Source organism: Ovis aries, chromosome 11 (genome assembly GCF_016772045.2).
Source record: "Ovis aries strain OAR_USU_Benz2616 breed Rambouillet chromosome 11, ARS-UI_Ramb_v3.0, whole genome shotgun sequence".
NCBI classification, from domain to species: domain Eukaryota; kingdom Metazoa; phylum Chordata; class Mammalia; order Artiodactyla; family Bovidae; genus Ovis; species Ovis aries.
In genome coordinates this window covers 6,986,022-7,011,890 of record NC_056064.1, presented here as the reverse complement: position 1 = coordinate 7,011,890, position 25,869 = coordinate 6,986,022, and the positions used below count along the sequence as shown (strand labels likewise).

Sequence of the window (25,869 nt, the reverse complement as noted above, 5' to 3'; positions counted from 1 at the left end):
AAAAGACCACTTTTTTTTTTTTCAGCTTCCTTTGCAGCTAGGCATGGTCATGTAACTAAATTCTGGCGAGTGAGATAGAGCTGAAAATATGCTACAAAGCTTTTGGAAGGCTGCATTCGAGGAGCTGGCTTAGCTGGGAGATGGACCATTTTGTTTTTTCTTCCAATTGCCTGTAACAAGATGTGTTGGCTGGGCTCATGAGGCAACCTTGGAAAAGGAAGCCATGTTCTAGGATGGTGGAGCTGAAGACCATAGAGTCTATGTACTGTCCCTGCTTTGTCTTATCTCTGGGCTTCTTTCACATAAGAGAGAAATAAAGTATCTTGTGTTAATGACACCGTTAGTTGGGTTTTCTGTAACACAGATTCATACTTAATCCTAACTGATGCAAATCTAAATGTTTTTAATTAGGGGAATGGTTTAAAAATTTGGGCACATCCCTACTATGGATGCAGCTACGGAGAATGAGATCAACTCATATGTTGTTCTTTAACTAATGATGATCAAAAAGGACTCTCTTTATTTATTTATTTTGGTTCCACTCATCTATTCAAGGATTCCCTCAAACAAAGCCTTTTTAAGAAAGTATCTCTCAACTGTCCCAGAAAGGATTGCCCACTTGTCTGCACTTCTGAAATATTTTTTGCTTCTATTATCCTTTGGCACTTAGCCTGTATAGACTTGTATTGTTAGTTATCATTTAAATGCAAATATAACATCCTGGTTTCCTGGTTGGGCCAGAGCCCCCTTCCGGCAAAGATACTTAATTCACCCATTTGTTCAACAATGAAGATTTTGTTTTGCTTGAGCTCCTGCTCTAACAGAAACACCATGTTTAGTGGCTGACTGAACGTAAAATTAATAAGAAATGATCTGTTTCAGGGATTTTACTGTTTTAGTGGGAGTGGGGCATATGCATCTATGAGACTGTGGAAGAACATACCTTTTATAAAAGAAGTTTAGCAAGTAAGATGCAGGTTTATAGGAAAGAGATCATATTTTATTGGGACAGGATTGATAAAACACTATCGTGTTTATTTTTTCTCTCCATCTCTGTTTCTATGTATATTAATTTATTTCTTCATCTACTTTCAAAAAATTATTTGAGGCAGCTTTTAATAATAAATATACAAATGTTGAGGAAAGGATTAGAAAACAGAGTGAAAGGAAACAGTATAAGTAGTCCTGTTTGACTGTTAGATGGGAATTAGAGTGGAATTTGGGGAAAATGGGGCTACAAAAGTAAGATGTCAGCATTTTCACTCTAGGAATTTATCCTAGAAAAATTAAGGTTTATTTTCATGCAGGAACCTATATATGAATGTTCATATATAACAGTTTTATTGGTATTCACCCCAAGCTGGAAACGACCCAAATACCTTTCAATGAATGTGTGATTAAACAAATTGTGATCACCCATTCAATGAAATGCTACTCATCAGTACAAATAAAGAATTCTATGTATGTAACATGCATGAAATAATTATAGAGATGAAGAACAGATTAGTAGTAGCCAGGGCAGGGTGGGAGTGGGGTGTGGTGGGTGAGATTTAAAGGGGGTAACAGAGGAAGTTTTGTGGAGATGGTACAATTGACTATGGTGGTGATTACCCAAGACTATACATGTGACAGATTGCACAGAGCTATGCAGTCGAGCCTACATGCTTATGCGCACGCACATGCACACACACACACACACACACACACACACACACACACCCACCCACCCATGAGTATAACTGGTGACATTTAGATGAACAGTAGATTGTACCAGTTCTTGGTTTTGATACTGCCCAAGAACTGTGTAAGATGTGAACACTGGGGAGATCCTGGGGAAGGAGAACATGGAAGTTCCTGTACATTTCTTTGCAACCTGATGTTCTTACAATTATTTTAAATAAATGGTTAAAAGAGGTTATTTTTTTTATTTTAAAAGACAGGATAGAACCAGAGGAGAACAGTGAATGCCTAGATAAGGAGTTTGTACCTAATTTTGTAGCCAATGGGTATTTATCAGAAAAATTTAAAGAAATAATTGGCAAGATGAGAGCTGAAATTTATAATAATTATGTCACAGGTAGGATGTAAGATGAACTGAATCAGGAGGAAACAACAGGGAGGTCAGCTGGGATGCTGTTGTCCAAGATATGTTTTTTCCTTTAAATATTTACCTTTTTTAGGTTGTGGGGTTGAGCAACTGTGGTAGTTATGAGGAAGAAAATAGAACTCCAGGAAAGTCATTCATTTGAAGATGTTTACTGAGCACCTATTTTATGATAGATGGACATGGTCTCTGCTTTCAAGCAGTTCATAGAGGGTGGATTAGAAAATAAGTAACTCAGAATATACCTAAGATTAATTTCAGAGATTGTAAAGTTCTATGAATAAAATGAAACGATTTCAGCTAGAGAGTGACTTGGGAGGGAGATTCTTCAAATAAGGAAGCCAGGGGAGGAATCTCTGGAGTCTAGATGAGACTTCAATGATCAGAAGGAACCAGATTTATAAAAATTTTAGGGAATAGTGTTCTAGGCAACTTGGAGAAGCAAGTGTAAAGGCCCTGAAATGACAAATATGTTTCTAGCGTTGGTGCCTGGAAAATAGGAGTAGCATCAAACCAGAGGAGTTTGACTGCAAGAGGGTCGGGCAGTGGAAGACATGCTAAATTTAATTTGGGACAGATTGAATTTAAGCGGTTGGCCAAACCATCCTGGAGGGTTGGAATGGGAACATGGTGGGTAGCACAGTTGAGGGAAGGTGTTTGTGGGTAGAGAAGACACTATTGGAAAGGGAACGACTGAAGATGTGAGCAATAAGTTGATGGAAATAGCAAGGGGGATCACTTGGGAGCACCGATGCTGTCATCAATCTTTAGTGAAAAAATGTAAGGACTCCTGCTTAGGGAAGAAGGCAGACACAGCTTTTCAAGTTAAGAGAACTGGATTAAGGCTTGGGCTGAATGACTTTGCCTTTCTTAAAACAATTTTTAGACAGTCCTCTCCCCAATCTTTTAAAATTTATTTATTAAGTTAATTAATTTATTTTAATTGGAGGCTAGTTACTTTACAATATTGTAGTGGTTTTTGCCAGACATCGACATGAATCAGCCACGGGCGCACATGTGGAAACAGCAAACAGGGTCTCAGAACTCTCAGCTGTTTTTGATGATGGTAGTGGTAGTGCCATAGGGCCTTGACGAAGAGAGGTTAATTGAACATTTGACACTGGGCTGGAAAAAAGATCCATGCAATTAACTGGTAATTGACTTTACTCAAACTCCCTTCTCTCTTTGATCACTGTCGTCTATTCAGCTATCCATATATACTATTCATTTGTATCCACAATAATAATAAAAGTACTTGATGTTTACTTAGTGTTTACTGTGAGCCAGCCATCATGCTCAATGTTCTGGGAGCTTTATCTTATTTAATTCTTACACCAGTTTCCATTCACACATAAGGATACTGACGCCTGAAAGTGAAAAGTGAAGTCGTTCAGTCGTGTCCGACTCTTTGCGACCCCATAGACTGTAGCCTACCAGGTTCCTCTGTCCATGGGATTTTCCAGGCAATGGTACTGGAGTGGATTAAATTTTCCAGCTCATATAAGCTGATACGTGGCAGAATAGGAACCTATACGCAGATTTGTGTCACACCAAAGACCTACGATTCAGAGGTTAAAATGTCTGCCGGCAATGCAGGAGACCTGGGTTCGATCCCTGGGTCGGGAAGATCCCCTGGAGAAGGAAATCGCCCCTTCTGGAGAAGGAAATGGCAACCCATGCCAGTATTCTTGCATGAAGAATCCCATGGACAGAGGAACCTGGTGGGCTACAGTCCACAGGGTCGCAAAGAGTCAGACATGACTGAGCGACTTCACTTTCTTTCTTTTCTTTCTTTCAAAGATCTGCTCTACTGCTATTCCCATGGCTTTCTGTGGAAGCTTCCTGCAGGCTGGGACCTAGTTCATGTGATCCGCTTGGTGTGATGCCCACACAGTTATATTAAGCTTTTAGTGAGAGAAATATGTTAGGTTTGTATTAGTGTCCTGTGGCTGCTGTAACAAATGACCACACTGTGTGGCTGAAAACAACAGAGAGGTATTCTCTCACCGCTTTCGAAGCCGTGAGAATCTGGAGCCGTGGTAGTCAGCTGGGTGGCACTCCCTCTGGAGGCTCTAGGGGAAAATATAATTTCTTGCCTCTTACTGCTGCTCGTGGCTGTGCATACCTTGGGCTGCATCACTCCAGTCTCCGCCTCTGCCTTCACATGGGCCCTCTTCTGCATCTTTTAAGGACACTCGTAATTGGATTTAGGGCCCACCTGGATAATCCAGGATGATCTCATCTCAAGGTTCTGAGTTACATCTGTGAAGACTCTCTTTCCAAATAAGGTCACAGGTTCTGAGAGTTAGGACGCAAACATGTCTTTTGGTTGGCTACCGTTTAACCCACTAGATGTCTGATAGTAAAAATGTCTAGAAGCAAGTGCTAAGGGGGTTGGATCACTTAACTCTTTCCAGCCTGTAGTCAGGTCAAATGCTCTACAAGAACAGTTTGCACTTTGACCCCACAGCATACAGATAGTGAGAATTTGTTGGTGGTAGGGGACTAGTGAGTATATGAAGGTATGCTTTAAGGGCTGACATTCTGGTATTTTGATTGAGCATCACATTTTAAGACGCGGTCTTAGGAAGAGCTGGTGCTCATGTCTCCAGGTTGAGTTAGCTGCTCAGTTCTCTTGGCTCATAAAGCATTTTATTCATATCTCTATTACTGCATTTATCAATATTTATTATAAATTATTCTCTTATATTTTTATCTCTCTCATTGAGTGTAAACTCCAGAGGACATGCACCATGTCTTATTCAGCTCTGCTTAGTAAATGTTGAAGAAGCCAGTCAGTGGAGGAGAGGACTAAGGAAGGAGTTAAGCAAAGGGACATATAAATCCTCTATGTTTCCCAGATCTGAACATGGACGTATGAACAGACCATGAGGAGGAGAGTGTGAATTCATCGTCATTGTAGTATTAGCCTGTTGTGCTATATCTGATCCATACAAGAGTCTCAGTAAAGAATGCTGCATGGAATTGAATCTGAAACAAATATTGAAATCTGAAAGCTTAAAGAGTGAGATTTGATTGCCTCCTAAAAACAATACTGAAAGCAGTCTGAAAAGATCTAATTTAATCTGCCACAGAAATGTCTGAAAACAATTAGCTACATCATTTAACTTCATTTTCTTTTTTTCATTTTGCTTCATATTTGGTGACTCTTAACTTGAGTCAACACAGTTGTAGCAGAAAGGACAGTTATCTGAAAATTAGGCTGAAGTCCTGCCTTGCTCCTTACGGTGTATATGATGGTGAACAAATCACTTAGCCCCTCCCAACTTAGCCCCTTTATCTGTAGCATGTAGGTAATCATGTTACCTATCTTCTATAGGTGCTATAAGGATTAAATTAGTTTGTTAAAAATAGTTTAAGGTGTTAATATTGAAACAGAAGGTGTTAATATTGAAGTCTTTTTCACTTTTAAATAGAGAATAGCTAGAAAACATATTAAGGTGACTCATTAAAATACAAACCAGTACTAAAAACACCTTCAAGATTTTGCTGTGAGAATTGTACTGATAGTAAAGAATACTAATGTCTTGAATGGTGTCTTGTATTAGTCCAGTACTGTATTTTTCATCCTAGATTTAGCAAAGAGTTTGTAAATTATGTAAATTTTTGCTAAAACTCCCAAGAGTAAAGGAGATAGGAGATAAATCAAGAGAGAGAGCAAGTTATAACTGTAGTAACCCAGGAAAGAGATGAAAAAGGGCTTAAGCATGAAGTGGTAAATATTATATTGTAAGTTCATGGACCTGCACTTTGGAAACCCTGTTCTAGTGGGAATCTAAATATTTGACTTCCATAGTGGTTGTCTTATTTATTATAGGACTTAGTGGAACCTATTGCTTAGAGTGGGATACCCCTCCCAGAACAAGCTGGGAAAATCTCCAGGATGCCAGCCAGGGCACTGAGGAGAGTTTCCAGGGATTTTAGGCCACTGCCACTCCCTCCCTTCCTGGAAAAGAATGCAAAGTGCAGCTTCCATCCCCAGATCCAGGCCATATGCTCCATTAAGCATTGTAGGCGCCTTGCCCAGTTGTTATTTTAATAAAGCTGGTTGTGCTCCTCAATTTCCCTTAGAGGGCCCACTGGGCAGGCCGGCACTGGTAGAACCTTGCGTTTCCCCTCTGCTTGACCCACGAGCTGTCTGATGGAAGTTCTGCCCATAGTATTAGTGCTGGCTTAGGAAGCTTGGCTTTCTTGCCATTTAATGGGTGTTGCAACTCCTGGTCTCTGCAGACCAGGCCAACAACAGCAGAGCAGAGTTGATGTGGATTTTGAGGGTGTTATGGGGAGATGACATTGCAGGAAGGAATAACTGATTTAAAGCTATTGCTTTTCTCTTAAAGGCAAGGGGCATGGCAGGACAGAAAGAAAGGAAAAAGAAGTGGCATTTGCCCTAAGAATCTATCATCACATTTTTAATATACCACTGTTCAAACTGGTACTTTCTGTGTGTGTACTTCACTGAATTTATTTCCACTGTATTTGAGTAGAATTTGGATAATTTAGAAACAAAGAATTTTGTTTCTAAATCATCAAGCCTTGAGTAGAAGCTCATGGGCTTGTTCACCTAATTTCCCATCTTCAGATTCCTGTTATTTATTTATTTTTTTGAGCTGTTTAGTTTATGCCACAGTGTTCTTAATTTTCACTTCATCTGGGAAAATCTTACTGGGAAGAGTTACATTTGGAAGATCAGAATAATCTTCACATGCATCTGAAGGAAACAGTGCCTCCCCTCCCCTTTGTTGCCTCACCCATGCATCACTAGGAGAAATAGCAGTATCGGAAAAAAAAAAAAAAAAATTGCTGCTGTCTGTGACCACTATACCCACAGAAAAGGAGTGGGAGAGAAAATACCTAGCCATGGACCAGTCATTCCACCCCCTGCCTTGTGCTGCCTCTGCTAGGAGCCAACTTTCCCCCTTGGGTCTTTGGGAGATGCTTAATTTTAATTGACTCAGACGAGTTGTACTTTGTGTCTGAAAACCACACAGAAATGGGAAGTAAAAGAGTTCCACTGCCCTCCCACCCTGCCCGTCCAACCACATACACATATACACACACAAACCAATCCAAGGGACTCAACAGCCTTCAAACGGAATCTTGGGCTGGTACCAGAGTCTAGGCTTGTGACAGGCTTTGCATTTCCAGCAGACTTCTCAGAAATTAGGTGACCCCTGCTCACGCTGAATGGAACTGTGTTGTAAACTTTGACCTATGAGCAACCCAGAGGGGATGTACCTCTAAATTGGATTTTCCCCTTTTCATTAATGGTTTCCAAGCAATTAAAAATAGTCACCCTAGTGGAGAGGACAGAGTATGCAGGTGCAGATTCCGTTGCTCTGAAAGGCTTCTGCTTTTGTGCGGGGATGCTAAATGTTTCTCCCCTTTCCCAACAGTTTCCCTGTCCCCAGGTTCCATTTTTCACTTGCTGCCCTCCACATCTTTGTGTTTCACAGCCCATGGAATCTTGGCTTCAGAGAAATAAATGGACCCAAGAGAGAGTTATATTTTAAGAAACAGAATGATGATCGCTCACATTTTAAGTTAATAATAAAATCCAAGTGTAATTGGCCAGATCTTCCCAGCAGGGAGTGTGTGTAACCCGTCATCTGGGCAACGTGAGAATTTGGCACTTACGTGGCACAGGAGAGGCCACCCGCATACAGCCCGGGGGGGACCTACTTAGGAGCCTGTGGCTAAGAGAAGATTAAACACTGAGAAAGTTCTGTGAGCAGAGAGGACAGACAACGGCTGTGAGGGTGGGAGTGAAATGGAAGAGTTGTTTGTAGAGTTATGTGAATTGGGGAACAAGGGAGGGTATATCTGTCCTGGCTTGTCAACATGCCCTTTCAAGCTCACACCTTCCCAGCTACAAGATTCTGAAGAGTGTATCCTTACTGGTCCCATTTTTTAACCTCCGGGTTACTCCCTGATCGATGCCCATTCGGTTTCTATCTCCTTTTCTTCTCAAATTGCTGTCTTCAAGGTTACTGACGACTTTCTTGCTGAAAAGTTGAAACAAAACAATGGAAGCTGTTGTTCTATTTAACCTTGTCTACCATCATTTGACATGTTTTAATTTTTGTGACGCTGCTCTCTTTATCTTCTTCCCCTTGTCTTTACTTCTCAGTTTAAGAAGTCTTGCTGTTCTGTTCCACAGACATCTTTCCATCTCCTCTCTTATTCTGTCTACACTCTCTAGGGAATATCACGCATATTCATGGGGAATATCAAGTGTTTTCATAGCGAATATCAAGCAGTCATATGTCAACAATGATTCAATCTATATTATTAGTTCATTTATCTTTTCTGAACTTCACACCCCAAGCATCCTGTTTGCTTTTGAATGTTTCTTTTTGCATGGAATGCCCTAAAACTAACCTAAATTCACCATACCCATTTACTCAAACTTTTTCTCCTCCTGTCCATCTGTTTTTTGGTAAATGACATCGTAATGTTCTGTTGCCAGAAAACTTTCTATCTTCTTTGTTAATAGCTTTCTGATTGATCTCCCTGTTTCCAACATTGGTCTCTTCAAGCAAGAGACAGATTTGATTCTTAAGAATAATTCAGATTATATCAATCCTTGCTTAAAAGGTTTCAGTGGCTTTTGGTCACAAATGGAATAAAATTCCAGCTTCCTTCCATGCCCTGCCTGATCTGCCCCTTGCCTTTCTCTGTACCCCTTCTCTCATCACCCGCCCCTTTGTTCAATCTACTCCAAAGACTTTGGCCATCTTTTCACCCTTCGCTCACCTCAGGGCCTTTTGCTGTCTTGTTGCTTGGGGATATTCCGACTCCAGATCTTTGCATAACTGGATCTTTTTTTTTTTTTGCTGGTTCAAATGTAACCTTCACAGACAGGTCTCTGCTGTTTATCCTAGTGGATTCAGCACCCTTCCTAGCCACCTTAATTGCTGTTTTGTATTATACTTTGGAATTTTCACTATCTGAAATCATCTTGTTTCTATTTTCATTGTCATCCTAGAATGCCGGCTCTATGGGAGCACAGACTTGGCTTTGTTTATCACTATCCTTTTTACCTTGAAGAGTGCCTGGAACATAGTGGGTGACCAATAAATGCTTTTTAAATGAAAAAAAAAAAAGAAAAAAGGATACTGTCCTTAGATCCTGAGTTCAGCCAGACTGCTTCCAGTTCCCTGAACTACAGCACACCTGCACATTCTGCCTCCTCTGCTTACAATGCTTTCCTCTTTTTCAGTTCAAATTCTGCTTATTCTTCAATACTTGACTTTGTCACCTCCTCCAGGAAGCTCTCTTTGATTTTATGAGTTCCTGGTTAACACCTCCATTAGATTCTATAGCACCCTGCGCATATCCTTACTATACCAGTAGCACATATGCAGTTAGTATGAACTTGTTTGTAATGTGTCTGTCTCCCCCATTAATTAGCTTCTGGTAGGGATAGTGTTTTATTTGTATCCTGAGCTTACTGGGAATCTAGAAAACCTACCTAATTATTTTGTTGAGCTATTTGTTAAATGATAGAACCCTTTGGTAATATAAATAAGCTGTCTCTCAAGTTCTTACACTTGCCAAGTTTTGATTTTTAGACACTGAAGTTTTTTAGAATGTACATAAACTTCCTTAGAGAAAAGATTCATATCCCCGCTAAAGTTTTCTGAAATAAAAATAACATTAAATACTATATTGCAATTTATTGTCTATTATGTTCTGTGAACCTCTGACATAGACTCTTATTCACAAATAACTTTTCAAGGTGTATATAGTATTATTCTCATTTTACATACAAAGAAACAGGCTCAGATGTAGTAATCTGTTCAAGCGCATACAGCTAGCACAGCAAAGCTGGAATTTGAATCCAGGTCTTTGATTTCTAAGGCCAGGCTTTTTCTGCTACACCATGCTGCCCCCTATGGGACAAGTTCACATTTTAGAACTGTTTATTAAAAATATCAATTATTATCATTGTAGAACATATAAAATTGGCTCATAAGATATAGAATAAAGATGCTTTGAATACCATTTTTTAACTGATTAGAAAAATGGCATTTGTTTCAACATGTTCTATGCAAGAACATTCATTATATTGCCTTTGACTAGTATGTTTTCTCTCTGTTTATATGTATAAAAGGGTTTTGCAGAAGTTTGTGTTTATGTTTTTTTCAGTTAGTAGTATTTGCCATGTAAAATCGAGGTGGCTTGCTAGGCATCTCCTGCAGCTTATCTGTAAGTTGTCTCCAGATTGTTGTATCCATGATGAGACCAACCTATTTATTTGGGCTCAGGCTCAGGATTCTAGTTTACCCAAGGTTTCTTGCTTTCCCATCTTCACCCCAGGACACTGGTGCCATGTTGGTGGGAAGTTTGCCTGGAACTCTTACCCAGGCTAGGACCTCCTTCCTGCCTCCTTCCTGTCAGTCCCTATTTACTGGAGACTGGGCCTGTTTTCTTTACTCCCTGGTTTTGGTCAAATTCCTTTTGTATATGGGAAGCTTGAACTGGAACTGGCATGAATCTTCTCCACTCCTAACTGGATATGATCTCAGGTCATTGTCTGAGCTTCCTGCCCTCCTCTGTGCTGATTTTGCTTCTTCTCTGCTTCTAGACTCTTCCTGCTGAGCAAAGTTTTCTACTGCTTGCTGAGTCTAACGACTCAGCACAAACCTTATCAGTGGAGATTAGGACCAAGCGTCTGGTGACTGAAACACAGAATTTTGGATCTTATTGCTTACCACTCACTGCCTTTCTTCGGTGCGTCTCTGGGGATGGTGATGGTGATGGAAGGCAGTCTATATGGGATGATGTAGAATTGATCTTCTTTAGGTTCTGCTCATCTGAAGGATCTATCAGCTTAGTGATGGATAAGCCAGAAACTGGTTGCTTGTATCTTGCATAATGTAGAGCATCCATGATCCACCTCATTTCACGCCAAACTTCATCTATTTGCTTTGGAATAAAATGGTAAAATACATTGAATTAGCTTCCCAGGTGATGCTAGTGGTAAGAACCTGCCTGCCAGTGCAGGAGACAGCAAAAGATGTGGTATCGATCCTTGGGTCAGGAAGAGCCCTTGGAGCAGGGCGTGGCAACCCACTCCAATAATCTTGCCTGGAGAATCTCCATGGACAGGGAGGTCTGGCAGGCTACAGCCCGTGTAGTCGCAAAGAGTCGGACATGACTGAAGCAACTTAGCATACATGCATGCATTGAATTAGTGAACAGGTTTAAAAAGGTGTTAAGTTTCCCTGAGGGTCCAACATGATACATTTTCTACAGTATCTGGTTTTGAGCATGGGTAAAATATTTTCAACATAGATTTGCTAAACCAGAAAATATCTCGTTTTTATAACCTTTTGTGTCTTGCGTGTTTTTTACCCAAGAGGCTATTTCATTTAAGGGAAATAGTGAAAGACTTGGATTCCAGCTGGGATCTGCAACTTATTGGTTCTATAACAACCTTTGGCAAATCACTTGACCCCTTTGAGCTTTAGTTGCCTTATTTGTGAAATGTGGACAAAATATTTCTTTTATACGCCACAGGACTGCTGTGATGATTGGGTGAAATGATAAGTTTGAAGGTGCTTTATAAAACTGCAGGGTACATTTTGCACACACGTAAACTGTTATTAATTCTCAGCATGTAATGAAATATTCCTCATTAGGATTTATGGGGAAGGCATATGATAAAGTCTGAATTTCAGAACAAGTGGAGAAAGAAATATTGTTTTAGTCCTGTGTGAACTAGTAAAGCATTATTGGAATAAACAGCTTTGCATCTAATTTCACTGGGTGCCTTGAGCAAGCCATTGACTTCTGACCCATTTACCTCGCTGTGAAAAGAAGAGGCTGGGCTGGATGATGTCTAAGGTCCCTTCCAGCTCTGACACTTTATGATTTATTTTTGAAGAACCCTTAGAAAGTTGGGGTCACTTAGTTTCCAGCTAGAAGATGTTTATTGTATGAATACATACATGATTAAGGTGTCTCTGATTATAGAAGGGACTATCTAATATTCTGTTTTATTTTCAAATTTCAAATTTTAGAGTCTTAATCTGTACTTAAGAATATCCACAAACCAGATGCTCCCAATAAACACAGAGTGGCTTCTGAAACTGTGAGAGTTCAGAGTGACAGGCAAGTTTGAGTGAGCTAATGCATGGCACTGCATGGTTGGTTGCCGTTTTCCCTTGCCTCCTGGTAATGTTCTATCCTGGAGTGACAGAACTGAGCAGAGTTTTTAGTGTTGTTAATGAAAGCATGAAATTGAGCTTCAGGCTTTGTCAGCCAGTGAGCTGGGCTGAAGGTTCAACAGTGGCAGGCCCACTGAACATTATATAGGGAAAAATCTGAAGTTCAAGGGGTAAATAAAGTGGAAGTTCCATTTAACGCTTGGACAAATTTTCTTAATGAGATTGTTGCTTTCTCAGCTAGCTTTTATTGATCTCACCTCATGCAGCATACTCTCATCTCAAAGTGAGGCACTGCATGACTGTGGGCAGCTTTTAGAGGTCCTGCCAAGGCAGGTACTATGCTTCTGTTACCTTTTACTCTTGGCTGTGCAAAGAATAGGTGCTCAGTAAATGATTGTTCAGCCAACGAAGGTATGAGTGAATGGTTATCTAATACTTTAGATCTCTGTCCTTGAACAGAATTATTCTGAGGATTAAGTAAGATGATGTAGGTGAGCGCACATTGTAATCTGCACATTCTTATACAATTTTCAGTTGTTGCAATATACAATCATGGTTACTATAGTGGACGGCATGTGACCTCCCAAAATATATGTCCACATCCTAATCCCTGGAACCTGTATTACTTTATATGATAAAAGAATGGATCTTTTTCATGGCAAAAGATGTGATTGGTAAGGATTTTGATGGGAGGATTTTACCCTAGATTATCTAGGTGGGCCTTGATTCCAGTGACGAGTGTCTGCATGAAGACATCCTTACGAGAGGGAGGCAGACAGAGCTGTGGTCGACAGAAGAGGAGGCTGTGTGACCAGAAGCAAAGATTGAATTGAGGTAGCCCCGAGTCGAGAGACGCCAGTGGCCGCCAGGAGCTGGAGGAAGCCAAGGATAGATTCTCCCCCTCTCCAGAGGGAGTGTGGCTCTGCTGACACCTTGACTTAAGATTTCTGGCCTTTGGAACTGTGAGACAGTAAATTCCTGCTGTTGAAGCTACTCAGTTTGTGGCAATTTCTTGCAGCAGCCTCAAGAAATGAATACAATTATTAATAACTTGTCTTCCACATGCTCTCTTTGGATAGGTTGTTTTAGCCTTACTACTGAGGATGGATAGTGAGATTTAGTACAAAAAATTTAAAACTTATGTGTAGAGACACTGTTTATTTCTTAATTTTTCTCAGTGATGGCAGTGAGGAAGTGTTAAGAGAAGTCAGAACCAGGTAGAGGGAAGCCTATAGACTGAGTTGAACGGACTTAGTTAAGTAGCTTTAAAAGAAGCACAATTTTCACTCATTTTTACCTTATACTGTTGATCTAAAAATAACTGACAACATAATCCCCTTGATTTTAACGTCCAAATACAGCTTCTAAAGACTTGCTGACATGTTTTTAAAAAAGAAAGCCCATGAACTCACTAGGTCTGTTGGTTAAAAGTTTTGCATCCATTTCTCACTTTGCCCTTTACAAATTTTGGTTTTCATCCCATAAATTACCCTCCTTTCTCTGTACGCAGGCAAGATAATATTTTTATTAAAATGTAAAGGTGATTGGCTTTCTCACAGCACAGTTACAAGGTGCTTGAGGGGATGATAGATTGGCTATATTTAATGAGCTGTGTTTCTATTACAGCTTAGGAGCATTTGAAGCATTCCAGTATATAAATTATAGCCTAATTGCCCTTTCGGCTTTAGCAGCTCCAAATATGCCCAGTGCCAAGTCTCTGCACTCTGCCATTTCTGCTGCATATGTTGTCCGTAAAGGCTGTATACCTTATCTATGATTTTCTGCACCTCCCCCGGCCCAGCCCTTCCTCTCTGGCTGCACTGCTTGGCTTCTTTTCCCAACTGTATTTACACAGACTCCCTTGCTCTTTACAATGTTTGGTTTGTGTAGTGCCTTCAACACTGTCTTAGATCTGGAATCACACAAATGCTCCCACAGCTGGCACTTGCCTCTGCCGATTATGGTGTGTGGTGGACTGAGTGCTGGATGCCAATGGGTGAATGGCTGCAGCTGGTTTTCATTCTGAGCAGGAGAGACTGAGAAGCCCAGTCTCGTTAAGGAGAGAGGTGATCCTGCATTAACTCTAGTCAGTGAAATTATCCATGTTGGACGGAGCAAGGAAGTCCACTGAAGGCTGTGGGTGCAAGACGGTCTGGTTTTAGCCTGGCCAAGAAGTGCTTTCTTGAACTCTTGGAGAACTGGCTTTCATCCAAGTCTCCGTTTACCTGGCTGGCTAGCTGGAGAGTACGGAGAGAGGGCTCTCAAGTTACCTGCTTTAGGAAACCAGAGCAGGCTAGAACTTTAAAGAATTCCTGGCCTCGCTTGCCTTCATCCATCCCACTTAATGGTGTGCTGAAAAGGAAAGAGGAGAAAGCAGAGGAGCCATAGGCTAGGTGAGAGAGAAAGGGGCGAGGACTGTCATCTGGAAGGAAGGATGGAGCCAGGGACTCTTGGAGTATGTGACAGGCTAAAGAAAGTCCGTGTTCTTGGTTGGACATAGTGGAGTCAGGGGAGCCTTAGCTGGAATAAAGTGGAGATAGGACCTAAGGTAAAGTTAAAGAAGCGCTTCTATAAAACTATTTATGGCTGTTAAAGAAGTCACGAAGTGTTAGAGCCAACTCAGTGCTTAAGAAGTCGTCCAGTCCAGTTCTTACAATTGAGACCCTTGGATCAAATAAATTGGCCAATAGCCCAAGGTTTATCAGTGGAAGATTCCAGACTAAAAATGTATGGTAACTGAATTCTGGTCATTCTTCTTCTTACTATGCTCCCCTGCTCCTTACACTGGGTTCAAAAGATACGCCAGTCTTTCACGTCCTCCCCCTGCTTCTTTCTTCTTTTCCCCACCTCCTTCCCCTATCAATCTTTCATTTTTACTAGAAATAAAATAAATGATGTAAATGTTCGTAATTTTTAAATACTGTGCTTTCAGGTCAAGAAAGCAAGTAAGTTCTGGAAAGGTTTATTTTTTCAGTCTAAGAGGTCACCTAAAATATCTCATTTAGGATGAGAGAAGTAGGATAGGACTCGTCTGGCTCACACTTTGCAAGCATATCACCATATCTTCTTCACGAGGACTTAATAAACCCCCAGTCTTGCACATCATGTTTTAAAGTATTTTCCCTTCTTATTAGTGGATGAATGTATAATTTATTGCACACTTATTATGTTCACGCACTTCAGTGAAATCGTTATATGTATTATCGTATTCAATTCTCTCAGTGACACTGAAAGCTATTCCTATTATTATCATCCCTATTTTACAGACGAGGAGATTGAGATTTAGAGAACTTTATTTGCCCAAAGTTCATGGCATTTTCTCATCTTAGGTCCTCATTACTTGCTTGGAGGGTTGTCTAATAGCTTTGCATCTGGTTTCCCTGCCTTTAGTCTTCTCCTTAAGTCTAGGAATGACGTGCAAATGATTTAGTAGCCAATGAGAATGAGTGCTCACTGTGAGCAACCAGTGTGGCCACACATCAATGCGAATGGGAGGAATATCCTCCGCTGCTTGAATCTGTCTTCAACATCTGTGAGATCCTGTCACTGACTTTCTCCAACACTTTGGCTGGGTACCTACGGCCTACAGCATCAAGTACCAATTTCTTACTATGGTCTCTAATAAAGCCTCATGTGATCTGATTTCATTGCTCCTTTCATTCTTACCTAATTTTTCACCATTGTCCTTTACTCGGTTTATGCCCAAACTAATCTTGGTTACACATCATTCCCCAGGTGGGATTTTTCCGCTCTTTCTCCCTTATCTGGTTATGCTTCTTTGGCAGCTCCTCATTCTGTCTCTCCTCACTGAGACTAACCTATGCCCCTAGGCCCAGCTCACATATCAGTTACATCCTCTACAGCATTTTTTTTTTTAATGCCCACAAATATAAGTAAATTTTTACTTCTTTGTGTTGACACAAAACATTTTTACTTTATTTTTTTAATATTTCTCTTTTGGTACCTTGGAGAAGGAAATGGCAACCCACTCCAGTATTTTTGCCTGGAAAATCCCGTGGACGAAGAGCCTTGTGGGCTACGGTTCATGGGGTCACAAAGAGTCGGACATGACTGAGTGATGAGGCAACAAATTTGGCACCTAAATCATTTTTACAGATAGTATTTATACACATTTCTTGTTTACCCTAATGAATTTTAAGTGAAGTTCAAGGACCATGTGTAATTCAACTTCATATCTCCCTTACAGTGCCCAACGCTTGTGTCCAACAAATATTTATTTATCAGATTGATCTGAATATATATCAAAGTGATATTCATGATGGAGTTATTGCTGTTATAGAAGTCCCCTCTTATTCATGGTTTGCTTTCTGCAGTTTCAATAACCATTGCTCAACTGAGGTCTGAAAATATTAAATGGAAGATTCCAGAATTAAACAGTTCATAACTGTTTAAATGCCATTGTTTATGAACTGTTTAACAGTTCATAACTCTTTAAATTGCCATTGTTCTGAATAGCGGGATCAAATCTCCTGTCATCCTGCCCAGCATTCCCAGGATGTGAATCATCGCTCTGTCCAGCGTATCCCACTCTTTAGTCACTTAGTAGCCACCTTGGTTATCAGATTGCTGTGGTGTCATAATTCTTGTGTTCAAGTAACCCTTATTTTAATTAATAGTGGCCCCAAAGTGCAAGAGTGCAAGATGCTGGCAATTTGCTTATGACAAAGAGAAGCTACAAAGTGCTTTCTTTAATTGAACAGTTGACAGTCCTATACTTGATAAGGTAAGGGACAAAAAACCTGTATGGTGAAATTGCTAAGATCTATGATAAGAATGAATCTTCATTCCATGAAACTGTGAAAAAGGAAAAAGGAATTCCTAGTGGTTTTGCTGTTGTACCGCAAATCGCAAAAGTCACGGCCACAGTACATAATTAGTGTTTAGTTAAGATGGAAAAAGACATTAAATTTGTACAATAAGCTATTTTGAGAGATAAGACTTTCACATAATTTTTGTTACAATATATTGCTATAACTGTTCTATTTTATTATTGTTGCTAATCTCTTGCTGTGCCGGATTTATAAATTAAACTTAGCACAGGTGTGTACATATAGGGAAACATAGTATATCCAGGGTTTGGCACTATCTGCAGTTTCAGTCATCCAGTCTTGAGATGTGTCCCCTGAGGTTAAGAGGGGACCGTGCATCCATTTTGTGAGCTGGGTTATACCGCAGGCATAAAAGGGCTTCCCAGATGGCGCTAGTTGTAAAGAACTTGTCTGCCAATGCAGGAGACGTAATAGACACAGGCTCAATCCCTGAGTCAGGAAGATCCCCTGGAGAAGAAGATTCCATGGCAACCCACTCCAGTACTCTTGTGTGGAGAATCCCATGGAGAGAGGAGCTTGGCAGGCTATAGTCCATAGGGTCGCACAGAGTTGGACACTGCTGAGGCAACTTAGTATGCACGCACACAGGCATAAAGATTGTAAGACTTGTCCAAGGGATTTAGGGGCAGTTTCAGACCAGATCCAAATTCTCTTGATGACTACTCAGTCCCACTGTCTCAAGACCCTGAGACGTCACCATAGGGCTCACACATTTTTAAGCCTTTATAGCTATGCATTAAAATGTCAGTTCTGCCAGAAAGAAGTCCAAAGAATGAGAGATCTTATGTCCTGAATTTGGGTTTACATAAGCAGATGGGTCATTCTGTTCTTTTTCTCTCTGATATTGAATGAATTAATACAGTTTTTCTTTCTGTTGGAATTATCACTGGGCTACTGGGTACTAATGTTCTGATCTCCACTTCTTCTGGCAGTTGTTTTTCTGTTCAACGTAGGAGACTACAGCGACCCACGACAGGGCCTGATAGAGGTCTTATTAACACTGATTTATCTGTAGCTTTTTCTTAAGCCTTTGTTTAAAAACTCGTATTTCCCTGAGTTCTGCATTTTAACCAAATTAACAGTCTATTTGCACATAGTGGTCTTTTGCCCAGACTGCTGTTCTTTCTCATGCTTGGGTCTCATCCTCACCACCCTGTCCCTTCCTTCTTCCTCTTACCTCAGATAAAACAAACTGTTACCTGAATGAGATCTAAGACTTGCTGGTGTCTTTGTTTGGCAGCTGCAACTTCGCTGTCTGAGATTGCTTCCCTCAGGGACTGTTGGGTATTCAGAGAATCCAGCTCCGCAACAGCAGAAAGGCGGCAATACAGACTAATAAATTTCTCCCTGTAGCTGCAAAAATGAACTGGAAAATGGACAAGCAAAATAAAACATGTTAAGATCTGGTATCAAAATAGAGAAATTCATACCTCAGAGAAAACAAGTTGAATGAAAACATGATTTATTAATCCTATCATTGGAAAATATTAGGCCATAAATAAATTATAAATGTGCTCTTAAGGGGCCAGTTGTCTGGCTTTAGTCAGACAGTATTCCCTTTTAAGGTTTACCAAGTCCTGGTAGGGTATGGGGAAGTGGAGTTGGCTCAAGCTGCAGCTTATGTTCAGCCCCTAAAGTTGGGCTACTACTGGGAAAATAAGTTTGCTTACCAATTTAAAGAGAAAAAAAGAGGCAAGCATCCATTTGAAACCCAGTTTTGATTGCCATGTCTGATTTCTAGTGTGTATCTTGCGTGTTCCTTTCCAAGGCCAGAAGTCCCAGAAGATAAAAGACATGTTTTTCTCAGGGTGTGTTTTGTGTTTTGTCTGGCTGGGAAACTTCCTAAGGACCGAGTATGATGAGTTTTGATTCTTCTCCTGCCTCTCCACTCCTCAACTCCTCTGGAAAGATGATGGAGCTAGCGTGCTGCAGACCAGCTTTGTTTTCCCCTTCTTCTCTTAAAAGATAATGGGCTAGAGGCCAGTGGAGACAGCCTAACCTTCATCTCTGCCGTGGAGAAGGGAGAGAGGGGCGTGGGTCTCAGCCTGATGCAGGCAGCCTGAGGTGGTCAGGTTTTTTCATGCTTCTCTGATCGGCTCTGCTCACATACTATAACTTCAGAGTCCAGTAAGATGAGGCAAGCATTCTGATTCAGACTTGCATAGTACCAGACTCTTCCTGGCCATTGCTGAGTTTGGAGAGTTACTTCCCAGGAACCTCACTCACGCTGTGTGCCTCTGACCTGTATCAGTGTGCTCCATGCTTCGGAAATGGGGCTGTAATAACTCACCAGATCTGTGGAAGCATTTTTATTCTGGCTTCTTTGGTGAGGAATTCCAGGAAGAACATCTAATTACTGCCCTCAGGCCTCTTTGCTATTGATTCCGGAGACCTAGACCTGGCCATTTTGGGAAGCTAAAACCACACTACCTCAAAACGGGGCATCTGGTCATCTCCACACCTCACTGAGGAAGCCCTACCTCTCTGCACATTGAGAGACTTTGTGTGCCCTACAATTCCCATCTTACCACTGCCTGCTTCCTGGCTTGATTTTCCCTCCGGAGGAAACTCACGTGAGGCTAAGGGTGACCTGCTCTGCTTGGATTTCCTTGTATTGAAGGGGTAGAGAAGAATGGAGTGACGGCTCCAGTGGTCCGTCCTTAATCCAGCTGGGCACTGTTTCAAGGAGTGGTTTCTGATTCTGGGGAGTTTTGGTTCTGGGTTTTTTTTTTCTTTCTTTCTCTCTTGTATTAGATCCCTCCTTCTACTTCCTCCGCTCTAACTGTTCCTTGTCTGACACACAGCAGAACCGATCTCAGCAAATGCAAATTATGGAGCTCTTCCCAAATGATCTACATGTCATGCTTTCCCTTGATTATACACCTCCGTAGAGCACCTTCGTGGCTCAGGATACAATCCAAACATCACAGTAAAGCAAGCTCCTTGAGATCTAGGATTTTAACCTATCCTCAGTCATGCCTTCCACCCTCTGCCTGCATCGACTCTATGCTTTGGTCAAGCTGTTCCATGTCTGTGAACATGCCATTTCCTCCTCCTCCAGTACCTTCTCTACCAATACCTTCATGTCAGCTTCTTCTCATACTTGAATATTCAGGCTAAATATCTTCTCCTCAGTGAAATCTTAACTGGTACCTCTTTCACTCCAGGCAGAATTAGCTTCTGTCTTTTGTGGTCCTAGACCACTTGTTTTTAAATACACCAGGACATTTATCCTGCTTTATTGTAATAATGTGTTTACTGGACTGATTTCTTTGAGGGCAAAAACCATATCTCCTGTTAATGTTTATTTCCTCAAAACCTGGAGCACTGGAACTTCTCAAGTCAAGTCGTGTTAGTTGCTCAGTTGTGTCCGATTCTTTGTCATCCCATGGGCTGTGTAGCCTGCCAGGCTCCTCTGTCCATGGGACTTTCCAGGCAAGAATACTGGAGTGGGTTGCCATTCCCTTCTCCAGGGGATCTTTCTGACCCAGGGATCAAACCCGGGTCTCCTGCACTGCAGGCAGATTCTATGATGTGAGCCACGGGGGTGGGGTGGGAGGGGGCTAACTTCTCAGTTATGGTTTATTGCCTGAATGAACAACAGAATGTATCTGAAGACAGCAGAACTTTACTCCAAAGTCTCCTTTTCCCCTCTATTCTCTTTCCTCAAGGTGCGTTTGATTTTCCTCTTTCAAAAGGTATATTTCAAGTCTGATATTTACTGGCTGCTCTACAGGAAAGAATCACAGTTACTTTTCAGCTTACTCTTGACCCTTGTAGCTCCCTGAATGTGTCTTCATGCCTTTCAAGGAGGAATTATATCCTGTTTGCACTTGACAGATATCCTCTCTTGGCTGAAGAGTGAAGTGTCTCACAGTCTGCCTTTCCAAACCAAGTTGCAAAAAAAAAAAAAAAAAATCATCTTTTTTTTCCTTCTTTCTAAAATATGACTGGAAGATAGAGGCACTGAAGAATTTCTTTAGAGGAAATGCTATCAGTCCCATCTGAATTCTAGAACGCCAGGGTGTCCACAACTCCCTCTTGCTGAGTTTCTTTGTGGTCAGAGCCTCGGATCAGTGGGTGGTCTCCCAGCACCCACACGGCCGCGCCACCCGCCACAGTGAGCGCCGAGGACCTTCCAACGACAAGGACAGTACTTCACTTTCCCACTCTAGGGGTTTTCATCCGGAGCCTTTAATGTCACTTTAACAAATGTGACTTTAACATAGTCTTTTGTGGTTTAGCAATGATACATTTGGTAGCCATCACTGAGAAGGGGAGGATAGACTGGAAGCTTCTAATTTTTTTTCCTAATGTGAATCACATGCATTTTGCAGGCAAAATGGTAAACGGATTCAAAAATGCATTATCCCAGACCGCATGATTTGCTAGTAATTTACAAACGAAGACTAATTTTCTGCGGTGTTTTCTCTGTCTTTTCTCTTTGTAAGATAGTGACAGACTAAAATGCCGTCAGCACCGACACTGGGAGTCAGATTAGGGGTACTGTAGCGCAGAAGGTGCTTAGGCTTAGGTAGGAGACAGAACTGGATTTGAATTATACTTCTACCACTTACTACCTTCATAATAGGCATATAACCCCAGGGAGCCTCAGGTATTTTTCTTTTACAGGTAAGACGAGGATAATAATGTCTACCTAAGATAAAACAACATAATAATAAAGTGCCTGGGCAGCATGTGGCACACATCAGATGCAAAATGAATTTTTGTTCACATCCCTTCCCCATCCCCCTGGGAAGAATGGGGCATTTAGTGGTTTGAATATTAGAACAGGACTGAGGTTAGAATATTCTTCCTAAAGATCGCTTACTCAATAGAGTCCCATCAGTCTGGGCCATGTAGCCTAGTCTGGAAGCTAACGAACCAATAAGATTAACTCTTAGGCTCAGTGTAGTTCTGTGGTTCTCTGCCAAGGTATCAGAAAGAACCTGGGTATGAGATGCCTCTCTAAAGATTCCTGGTAGTGAACGAGTTGACAGCTGGAATTCAGGAATGGTATCCTAAATCATGAAAAATGGGCATTAGGCATGAGGGTTGGGACTGTGCCATTTCTTATAAGCTTGTGGCCTGGATTCCATTAGGCTCAATGCCTGGATATCCCACAGGCCCCTCAAACAAAACTCATCATTTGTCAGACCGAACTAACTCATCATCTCTCCCCTCCCCCAAACCTGTTCGTCCCCTCTTATTTCCTGCTTTGGTAGATGGCAGCGTTATCCGTTTCAGCACCCTCTTCAGACTCCGTGGCTCCTCCATCTTTCTCTTCAGCCACATTAAATCAATCACAAAGTCCTATTGACTTTAACTTCTAAATTCCTCTTGCCCCTGCCTTCTCTTCTGTCCCCCTGCTGTGGCAGTCTCCGTCTGAGTTCTTATCAATGCCCACCTGGGCCGGTCTCTTAACTGTCTCATTGCCTCTAGGCCAAGCCTTTTTCTTGTTGTCCTGCAATCCAGAGTTGTTATGGTAATAACCATATTATTCTTTTCCTTAAAAACCTTTAATGACTCCTTATTGCTTATAGAATAAAGTCTAACTGCTTTGGGGTGGCTTAGCCCTTCGTGAGTTTTCCTTTTTTTTCAATTTTAGTTTTGTCTCCTGTCACACTTGCTCAGATGCTTTAAGCATCTGTCGCAGTGAGCTACTCAGAGTGTGCTAAAGTGAAATGCATTTTTCCTAGGTCTCCAAACCTTTGTGCATGCTATTCCTGCTTACAATGATTTTCCTTTCCTGGTCTACCTTTTTTTTTTTTTTTCCCCCTGAATATTTACTTATACTTCAAAGTCTATCTTAAATCTTATCTCTGTAAGAAAGGATTAGGTGTTTTTTCTCTGAAATTCAGCAACTGACCTCTCACAGAAGAATTTTCATTGGATTGGGACTGTTGGTATAGATAATATCCCCCACTGGGTTCTAGGCTTCCAGTGGGCAGACTGTGTCCTATTAATGTCTATGTGTCCAGCCCTAGCATAGTACTTGGCATACAGTGGTACTATATGCCAGGTGGAAACTCAGTAAATGTTTGTTGAATGAAGCATATAGCTGAACACTGAAGTATAAAATGCATACCAGGCTTCAAACTGGTTTTAAAAAATTTCCCAGTTTCTTAATCTTGCTCATCGAGTCAGTCAAAGTCATAGAGTCAATGAAATCGATAAAAGTCAGCTTTCCTCTTCATAGGCCTACAGTCAGTTGTGACTACCCATGGGGTCAGGGCAGGGTCACCTCCTCAGTATAGGCAAATCCCCAAGATGCCACATTTCAGGACAGTTTCTAAGGGCTTTTCCTTTTATTCCTGGGGCAGCCCAGGCACATGCTTTATAACTGCAGAGGAGTGCTAGCCTCTTCCTCTCCAAAGGGTTGGGGATATCAGCCCTCAAGCTGTGGGGGGCAGTGGGTCTACGATTGTACCACTTTGCCCCAGCTCAACCCTGCTCATAGAGTCTCACAGCATCCTCCTGTGTGACAGTCTCTCTCCCCCACCAGTAATCCTAGGAAGGAACACCCTATGGGACTACTGTATTCTGCAGAGCTTGTATTAAAAGTTAGTCTCCATTGGATTTCCAGCACACTAAAAATAAAATCCAAAGTCCTTATTATGACCGATGAAGCCATGAATGACCTTCTGATGCTGACCTGATATCATTTCCTGTCTTTGCTGCTCTTGCTTACCTACATTCCATCTATACTGATGTCTCAGTCAAGCACACTCTTACTGTTCAGGCCTTTGCACTTGCTATTTTCATTCCATGGAAATCTCTCATCTCTGCTCAGATTATCTTCTTCAGAGAGGCCTTTCCTCGTCATCTTACACAAAAGTGCAGTTCCTGTCCCTTCAGTCTAGCCTTTTACCCTGATTTATTTTTGCTTCCAGCTCTCACTACTGCCTGACATTTCCAATACTAATGTTTGTTGATTGGTTTACTATTTGTCTCCCCCACTGGAATATTATTGGCCCCATGAGGAGTTTGTTCGCTGATTTTTCAATACCTGGAATAATGCCTGGCACATCATAGTTGTTTCAGTTGCTCAGTTTTAGTCGCTAAGTTGTGTCTGACTCTTCTGTAACCCCGTGGACTATAGCCCTGCTAGTCTACTCTGTCCATGGGATTTCCCCAGGCAAGAATACTGGAGTGGGTTGCCATTTCCTTCTCCAGGGGATCTTCCTGACCCAGGGATGGAACCCGCATCTCCTGCACTGGCCGCAGGATTCCTTACCACTTAGCCACTTGGGAGGAGGGGCACATAGTAGGTTACTTAATAAATATTTATAGATGAATTAATGAAGACAGGAAATTGTAGGATGGAGAGTAACAGTGGTAGGATAAAGTGTGGTTGCCCAAGAAGAGCGTGGGAGCCTCCCAGCAAGAAAGATAGGATGCTTGCAGGGCTTGGTTCTCCAGGATCTTGGGAGTCGTGTACTGTTATGATTGATACTAAACCATTGGTTGTTCCCACCCAGGCCCCTGAAACATTGAGAAACGAGCCTCATGTATTTTTGCCTGTAATCATGGAACAGTATGGCCTGTTTACATAGAATGGGCTCTCAGTTCGCTCTCCAATAAAGGATTTTCTTTAGTTCTTTTCTCTGTCATTTATCCATCCATGGGAAATCACTCACTTCCATGGCTTCATCTGTTACCAGCAGAGTCTGGCCAAATTCCTGTGTTTAGTAACCAACTTCGTCTCCTGCATTTCCACTGCCAGTTGTATACGTCCGCTTGGATGTTGAATTAACACCTGCACGCTCAAGACGTGTGCATGCTCAGTCACGTCTGACTCTTTGGGACCCCAGGAGCTATAGCCCGCCTGGCTCCTCTGCCCACTGAACTTTCCAGGCAAGAATACTGAAGCACTTTTCCATTCCCTACTCCAGGGGAAATCTTCCCGACCCAGAGATCAAACCTCCATCTCCTGCATTGGCAGGTGGGTTCTTTACCACCGAGCTCAAGATATTCAGAGCTGAGAGCATCATATTCTTCCCCAAAGCATTTTCTTTCCTGGTTTCATTAGGTCTGGTAATGGTAGCAATATCCTCACAGTCTTTGAAACTGAAAACCACGGGGGTGCTTAGATGTCTCTGAGCTCTGACTGTCCTCATTCAAACAGCTGCCCAGTCTTGTCGGTTGCTTCCCACACGTCTCACATCTACACTTGTTTCCTTTGAGTTTGTTTCTACTGTGACATCACAATATTATTACAGCCTCTGAATTATCTCCCCAATCCTGCTTTCAGCTCATCTTAAATATATTCCTCAGCCTGATTCATAAAATACTGCCCGATACGGCTACAGCTTGTCCTCACAGGCTTATGGCTACTGTTGCCTCCGGTCCTCTCCCAGATCGAGCTAAACTGGACCACGTGCTCTTTTTCTGATTCTTTCTGAGTTCTTCTATTATGTATTTGCTCATTCTGCTCCTTTTGACAAGAGAGATTTCATTATCCTTGTTCTTAGCATCCAGTCCATTCTTTAACACCTACAACAAATACCCTCTCTCCAAGGTGGCTTTCTGATACCTTCTTTAAGAAAACATGCTTTCCTTACTTTTTTTCAGTATCACTTAATACTTAAGATTTAAGCACATTATACGTATTTTAAAATTTAATTTGTATCTTTATTTTACTCCTGCCACTGTACTAAAAAGCCCCTTGAGGGCAGAGTCATTGTCTTAACTCATCTCTTAATCTCCACAGTAGACA

The 25,869-nt window shown here is 41.5% G+C and overlaps 1 protein-coding gene across 1 annotated transcript in view; it reads right to left on the bottom strand.

Annotated features, from left to right (window-relative positions):
* ANKFN1 (ankyrin repeat and fibronectin type III domain containing 1) overlaps positions 1-25,869 on the bottom strand; it is a 393,710-nt gene that overhangs the window by 13,790 nt on the left and 354,051 nt on the right. Inside the window, exons 18-19 of the mRNA XM_060395103.1 lie at positions 18,350-18,516; positions 10,843-11,056 (exon numbers count right to left, since the gene is read on the bottom strand). Coding sequence (XP_060251086.1) covers positions 10,843-11,056; positions 18,350-18,516 — 381 coding nt within the window. The remainder of the gene's footprint in view (positions 1-10,842; positions 11,057-18,349; positions 18,517-25,869) is intronic.